Source organism: Spermophilus citellus (assembly GCF_964194105.1).
Source record: "Spermophilus citellus genome assembly, chromosome: 15".
In the NCBI taxonomy this organism is placed as follows: domain Eukaryota; kingdom Metazoa; phylum Chordata; class Mammalia; order Rodentia; family Sciuridae; genus Spermophilus; species Spermophilus citellus.
The window spans coordinates 52,111,501-52,119,079 of record NC_138195.1 but is presented as its reverse complement, the minus strand read 5'-3'; the positions used below and the strand labels follow the sequence as shown (position 1 = coordinate 52,119,079).

Below are 7,579 nucleotides of genomic sequence, written 5' to 3'. Positions count from 1 at the left end.
ATAAAGTTTCCTGTTTGAACATACAAGTGATTTGTGGCGGCTCAGTTATTTGTGCCCAGCCAGACTGCAGCACCTAGGCACTGTATTTCCCTACCCACATGCCAGAGGGGTGGACAGAGACCCTGGAAGGACCTTTCCCACTGGCAAATACCAGAAGAAAATTCTAGCACTCTTCCGCAGAGGTATCTGGACCCTGCCCACCCCTCGGTCAGATTGCTGGCTGGTCGGAGCTGTGTGCTGAGCTTCCCGATGGGGTCCAAGGTTCACCAGGGAGCAGAGGTAGGAGTTGTGCAGAAGCCCTGTGGACAGGGCAAGGTCCAGGCACTGACATCTCCTCCTGCTCTTCCTCCTTGGCTGTCACCTGAGCCTGACACAGGTGACTCCCAGGGCAGAGCGATAAGGTTCCCTCGCTGCTTCCCTATGCACAGAGGAAGTGACAGCAGGACCAGAACAGTGAGCCATTGCCCCGAAAAGGACAAAGTCAGCACAGAAAGGCTGAGGTGCAGGTGGAGGAAGTCACCCATCCAATAGGCCTTCCCAGCCCAGGCCTTGGCAGATGGGAGACCTAGTACCCTCCTCAGAGTGATCACATTTGCAGTTCAATCAACCTTCAATGCCACCTGCTGCCCAGGAGGACTCCATCCTCCCCAAGCTGCAGGGGACCTAGGTGTACCTCAGAAAATGTCCCATCCTTAGTCTCACCATGAGAGTTTAGAGGCAAACCCTGCCCTCCCCAGGTTCAGCTGGGCTCCCTTGGCAGGAAGAGCATTTATTTATGCACTCAGAAGCATTTAAGGGGGCTGTGCCTGGCCAACAGTAGATGCTCAATAAATGTTTAATGAACTAATGAGCTGGGAAACACCGGGTTCCAGGCTGGGCTCTGTCATCGTTTGCTGCTGACCTTGGATGAAGCTGATCACTGCTTTATAAGGTTCGGTTTCCTGGACTAAAAGAAAGGTCAGCGCTGGTAACCCAATGTGCCCCTAATTTTACATGCTTAGGTTTTCAAAGTCCAGAGATGGGGAGGTTCAAACCTGGAAGGATGATTCCAGAAGTCCCTCCTCACTGCTCCAGAGCTAAGAGGACAAGGTGGGGCTGTTGGGGAAGGGGGGCTGGTGAGGAGAAGAGTAGAGATGGGGGGAAGAATGGTGAAGGGGATGGAGGAGAGAGGGTAAGGACTGGGTGCAGTTTCTATGCAAACCACACACATACACACACACACACACACACACACACACTTACAAATATTTTGTAAAAACAATCCATTGAAAGTAGAGATCGTATTTTTATACCCTTTCCCATCAGAGTAGCCTGGCCATTTCCTGATCTGCACTATACTGGGCAAGATGGGAAAGACTGCTGGGGTAGGGGTGGGGGCACCCCCATTCTTGGAGCCTTGAGGAGGTCAGTAGGGGTGTGTGTGTGTGTGTGTGTGTTTACAGGCACCAACATACACATGGGGGAGGGGAGGATAGGGTGGGTAGCTGCCAACTAGGGAGAGATTGGAAGACAAATGAGGGCCCTCAACCTCTGTATCTGGGAGTAGATGTCTCTGGAGCCACCAGCTCCTCAGAATTCCAGACCTGCTCTGAATTTTCCAGGAACAAAGATTACAGTCAGACCATGGGCACTGCCACTATCAGCCATCACAGTCCCCAGCCAATTCTTGTCCCTCTGTGGGCCTCAGTTTCTCCCTTTGTGCTGTAAGGCCTTTGTACTGCCAAGGGCTCGATCTGGGCAGTCTCCGAGGACACATCTACTCTGAAAGCCCAAGATGCTGAGATGCTATAGAAAAACATCCCCCTGCCCTCATTCAAGTCCCCACCATGGGGGACCTAGAAAGGTGGTCCTTGGTCCCCAGCCGGCTGTCTAGGGCTGGGGCTGAAGCAGAGCAGAGTCCCCACACCGTCTGTCCTCAACAGCCTGCCACAGCCGAAACCTTGAAGTGGTTACAATTACAGCCTGGCTAACAGGATTAGGGGAGCGTTGAAATCTAAGAAATCTAATTAGCTCAGACACCCCAGCCTCCCCAGCACAATCCTGTAGTAACCCCAGCAGCTGGGCTGGATGGGAGGGGCAAGCCCCAGGCCCTGCCAGGCTGTACACATTACCTGCACAGGTGTGCCAAGCTGGGCTGGGCTTTCTGGGGAGGTGCCCACTGTCCTGCCCCATGGGCTGCAGCCTTGCCCTAGGGTAACACTCAGCCAAGCTCCAGAAAACCAGATGTATGGCTACAGGCTACAGGGCCAACAGAACCCAAGGGCCCCACAGGACAGCCATCCCACATAGCCTGGGGGCTGTCTCAGCCAGAGGAGGGGCAATCCGAGTCACTGTCTGTATTCTCTGGGCTGCACTGGGAGCGGGGCTGGAAAACCCTCTGCATCCTGTTCCAGAGTCAGGTCCTGGGGTGAATCTGATGCACAGAAGCCCCCCAACACCTTGTACATGTGTGTCTCAGGCAGTCACTACAGCACCCGAGGCTCAGAGCAAGCTCTGGCAGGAAGACTCTGTGTCAAGAGGAGCAACACTGCAGGGAGCATGGGACTTGTGCTGCCAGATGGGGGGAGGGTGGACAGGGGAGGCTCTCCTTCCACCCTTCCCGGGAACAGCTCCTGCTTAACCTCCTTTCCCTATTCTTGGGGTCCATACCAGCTTCTGTATCTGGGGCTCTGGCTCAGTGGACCATAAGCCCTACCACTGCTCAATGGTATCTGTAAGGTCTAGAGCTGAGCCCTGACTTTTCACCTCTTTCAACCTCAGTTTCCTTCTCTGTTAAATGGGGGTGATTCCAAATAGCAGTTAGCTTACCCTGTTGTTATTGGGGTTTCACAGATTTAGAGACCACTTCTAGATCTACCAAGTGCCATACAAAGAAAAGGGGCTATGATTATTAATGTCATCGTGTGCCCCATGGCAGGTGGCCAGCTGACAGTGGTTAATTATTTACTGAGACCGATCTTCCTCCTTGTGCTGGAAGTAAGCTCCTAAGGAGCAAGAACCGTCTTATAAAGTTGGGTGTCTCCACGGGCTTCAGTTTTCACACTATAGACTCTCAGTGGCATGAGAGACGGTCCCTGACCCGATTCCACCCTCTTATGACCATTCTCTGCCATATCAGCTCAAAGGACAGAAAGTATCAACAAGCAAACCTGGTACCCAAAGGCAGATGACAGTGAGCCCCTCAGGTAGATGCTTCCCCCCTCCCCATAGGCTACTCCCAATAGGGGATGACAGCAGCCATTTCAAGGATATCCCCTGACCCTATGTCAGTATGGCTTGCCTGGTCACTGGCCTTGAACCCATAATCATTCAAAGATGAGTCTATGGTCTGGGGGACCCCCAGCACCCCAAGCCCAGAGTGAAGGTCCAGAGTTGTGGATTCCAGAGGGCACGTAGCAGAGCATCCCGACATGCACAGCATGCATGGGAAGCAGACTTCCCAGAAGTGGTGAGCTCCTGATCACAGGGGCCATGTAAGCTGAAGCTGGACAGTCAGTTGCCAGGGGGCTAAGCACGGATGAGTGAGAGGCTCTGGAAAATGCTTCTGCACCCCAGGTCCAGCTCCTCTGTGTTCTACCCATTCTGCTCCACAGTCTGCTGGGGCCTTTAGTGGACACGTGCTGGGGACTCTTGTGCCAGTATCTACCTCATTCTCCCCGCTACCAAGTGAGATAGTAGAAGTTTGCCCTTGAGCCCATATTACAGATCAGCAGAATAAACTAACTGGCCCAAGTAGCCAGAAAGTGGAGGCCCCCTACATCTTTTCTTCTCCTGCATCTCCCCAGGAAATGGCAAGACCCACAGAATCATGATGGGCTTGTGGACTCCAGAACTCCAGAACCGTGCCCGAGATTTGTTCTACGCCTCCCTTCATCCCTGAGGGTAAGGCCCAGCCTCAGATTCATTCCTGGAGCTTATAGCCCAGGCAGGCCCCTGCCCTCCCCCAGCCTCAGGGACTCTTAAGGACAAAGAGTCCCCACTCAGAGGGCCTGGCCAAAGGGCACCATGTCCTGCTGTGAGGTCAGGGCAGTCACCAGGCAAGGCTGCTGGCGTCCAGGGTAATTATGGCAGCCCAGCTTTTGTTGTCCACACAAAACCTAAGGGACCTCATAAAGATGTGGCCGTGATAGGAGCCAGGCCAGGGCCCACGGGAGCAGAGTTATAAATGAAATTGTGTGGGACCCAGTCACAACCTGGCGGGCCCTGCTTCCTGGTTCCATCCATAAGAGCGCACCGAACCTCCATGAAATAAACTTGTTGGTACAGAAATTTCTTATAGCAACATCTTGCTCTGAGACCCACAGCACAGACATTCATTGGACCCTGGGCAGGACCAGAGAACTCGGTATCCATGGTTTCATATGCAGGTTCTCTTGTGACCAGGTTCTCAGGACATGCAGACCTCCAAGCATCTTCCTTCCTTATCCACTCCTCCCCTGTCAATCAGGGAAAAAAGTGAAGTTTGCAACACTTCTCTGGGTCCTTCCCCCTGCAATTTTCTGGATTGAGTCAACTGTGGACACCTGTCCTATGTTGGGTCATACTTATGGGGACCAGGGATGGAGATAGTGCTTTGCTAGTGTAGCCAAGGGTGTGTGTGTGTGTGTGTGTGTGTGTGTGTGTGTGTTAGTTAAAGGGGGGGACTATGGTTCTGTGGCCAAACCCCAGTTTCTGGGCCTTTCTTTACTTTGCTCCTGGATCCTCCTCCCTGCTTTTCTAGGAGGGAAAAAGAACATTTTGTCCCTACAAAGAAGCCAGTAACCCTTTTTTGCACAAAGGTATTTATTCAAAATTCTTCATACATCCAGCAATTTTTAATTCCCAAGTCTCTGTGAGCTGGACTCTGAATGCCTCAAAAACCCATCCAACTCCTGAAAACTCTCTAGCTCCTCCCTACCACCATGGCCACCAACTCTCCCAAGTCTAAACTTTTGAGATTTACATGTAAAAACAGCATTTCATAACCTCGTGACTTGGGACAAGGAGATGCTTCTGTCCTTTTGGGAAAAACAAAACCCAACTGAAATCATAAAACTCAGAGGAAAACACCAACTCCTCCAAGTGCATTCCCTCCGCCAAAGTCACACGTGCTCCGGAGCAGATAGGGCTCTCAATATGTCTTTTGTTTGATGCTGGTGTTTCAACATCCTCAACTTGAAGAGGGAAAGGTCAGCACAAGGCTCCCGGGTATCCACAAACCCCTGTAACCTCTGCACAGGAGCCAGAAAGCCTGCAAGAGAGGGACTCAGAAGTGTCCCTACCTTGAAGACCCTCAAAAAGTGGTGGAGACAGAGAAAACCAGAGGTTTGCTGCCTGATCTAAACTTCCCACATAGCTTGCAAGCAACTTTTAAGGCTCCAGGGACCACAAAAGCAAGCCAAGCCAAGCTGGATTTCAACAGACAAGCTGCCCAGTTCTCCAGCCACAGTGCCTGTCCCTTTATCTGTACCTTCAAAAAAACAAAAAAACAAACAAACAAACAAAAAACAATAATAAGCAAACCCAGGCACCTCTGGGAACAGCCTCTGGCCTCCTGTCCTGCCCTGTGTAACCAGCCTGTCCTCACACCCACGAGGAGGAGGAGACTGCACTAGTTAACCCTCTGGTCCACCAGGCTGGGTTCCCAGGTTGCAGCAGGAGGCAAACTGTTGCTCAAGAAAATCCTTCAAAAAACCCTTGGCACCAGGAGCCAGTTAAAGCTGGACAGTTCTGTACCGTCCAAACCAGGGGTTTCCAGGGCACTGCCCACTGCCCTTTTAAATCACTGGGGACGGGCTCTACTCTCCCATGCCCGCGGCTGTCCACCCAGGGAGCTCCAAATGTCCGTGGCAGAGCAGAGAGGAAGGCAAGCATGGCCGAGCGGTGCCCTCACCCCGCCAGCCCAGCCGCCAGCTTCTTGGAGGACCTCAGAGAGAACATTTGTTTGGGCTGCCAAGTTAAATCTTCCTCCCTCATGTCAGGGCATTGGAAAAGCAGTCAGGGGAGAGGGGAAGGGGGAGAGCGGGGGAAGGAGCCGCGGGAGGGAGGGCGAGAGGAAGGCGGGCAGGCTCAGAGCCCCAGTTACACGGGCACTGCCTGCCCAGGAAGCCGCGGCTCCCGGGCAGGCGCAGCCCGGGTTCCGGGCACCGAAGGAGAGACGCTGCCGCCAGACCTCCCGGGTACGGCGCTCTCGGTCCCACTGGGAGAGGCTCTCGCTCTGTACCCAGCTGAAGGGGCCAGATGGAACAGGGAGGCAGAGGGAAAAGTTTGCGGCAGGTAGAAGGGTAGGACTGGGCGGCCCTGCCGCTGGGCTGTCCCCCGGGGCAGGGGTGGGGGGCCCGGGCCGGTTGCCCGGGCGCGCTCCCGTCCGCCCGCCCTCCCGCCCGGGTTGTTTACATTCCTGGAGTGTCTTTTAAACCCAGGGCTGAGGCCGGCTCCCGGCCTTCTCCGGCGGCTCCGGGGCAGTCTCCCGTGAAAATCTGCTGGCGCACAATGGCCGGGAAGGCGGCCGCCCCTTGCCTGCGCCCCCACCGCTCCGGGGCCGAGAGCCTGCCCTCCGCACCGCGCCCTCTCCCAGTCCGACCGGCTTCCTGGACAGATGTCCCCGGCGAGAGGGCGACGTGCGCCCGCTGCCTGCGCCCCAGACATCGAGACCGCGCTCTCCAGTTTTCACCCCAACCCAGACACCAGGAATGTGAAACAAGCTTCCAGAGCCCGCCCCCCGACCCCAGCTCCAGCCCCGGCCCGGCCCCTTCAACCTCCGCCCCGGCCGGCCTCCCACTCCCCCGGGGCCACCGCTGCCGGAGACGGAGAGGAAGAAAGAACACGGGGAAATTACTTTCGTATTTGCAACGCGCGCGCGCACACAACGCACATCTTTCCTCTGGGCTCCCCTCCTGGCTGGGGCAGCCCCGTCCAGGCGTTGGCCTGAAAGCCCCTCCGGTTTCCAAAGCCCCACAAGAAGCCCCTACACACACCCCTCGACATTCCCTGCTCATACCGCGCGCGGCAGTTCCCGGGGCAATTCCCACACAAACAACTTAACCGCGTCCCCACCTTTCATTTACAAAAGTGTGTTTTCCCTGTAAATTCAGATGCACAACTTAACGCCACCACCCTTGGTCACCCTGAAATCCAGCGCCTTCCCTGGAGGTTCTCGTATGCACACAGGCGCACAACTTCGCGTCTCCCCAAAGGAGACTAGGGAGACCGAGGCGGTAGCCCCTGTTCTTCCCTCCCTCCTCAGAATCCAGGTCCCCGGTCCGGCCCCCGACTGTTCAGAGAGAGGGCTGTAGGCGCGCCGGCAGGAGGCGGGCACCCGGTTCGCGCGCTCACAACCGAACTCAAACCCCGCACACCCGATAAACCCCGGCCCCCGCGCTCAACCAGAGCCGGATCGGTGCAGCAGCCCGGTGCTCGCAGGTCGCCTGGGCCTCCGCCCCCGGCCGACGAGCGGAGTGCAGCGGAGCCCGCGCAGCGGGCTGCTCACTCCACTTGCCTGGCCCCGGCGAACCCTTTAAGGGAAAAGCCCCAGGACTCAGCTCGCACCCCGAGTAGCCGCCGGGAGCGGGAGGAAGCCTGGGGGCTAACAGGCGCCTGG

At 55.7% G+C, this 7,579-nt stretch overlaps 1 protein-coding gene across 1 annotated transcript; it reads left to right on the top strand.

Moving 5' to 3' along the window:
- Window positions 1-5,459: 5,459 nt before the first annotated feature.
- Window positions 5,460-7,023, top strand: LOC308634047 (uncharacterized protein; the record flags this gene model as incomplete). The annotated part of the gene is made up of 2 exons (XM_081267633.1): window positions 5,460-6,255; window positions 6,402-7,023. The coding sequence occupies exons 1-2, from the start codon at window positions 5,852-5,854 to the stop codon at window positions 7,021-7,023; spliced, it is 1,026 nt and encodes a 341-aa protein (XP_081123759.1). The 5' UTR covers window positions 5,460-5,851.
- Between the last annotated feature and the right edge of the window lie 556 nt (window positions 7,024-7,579).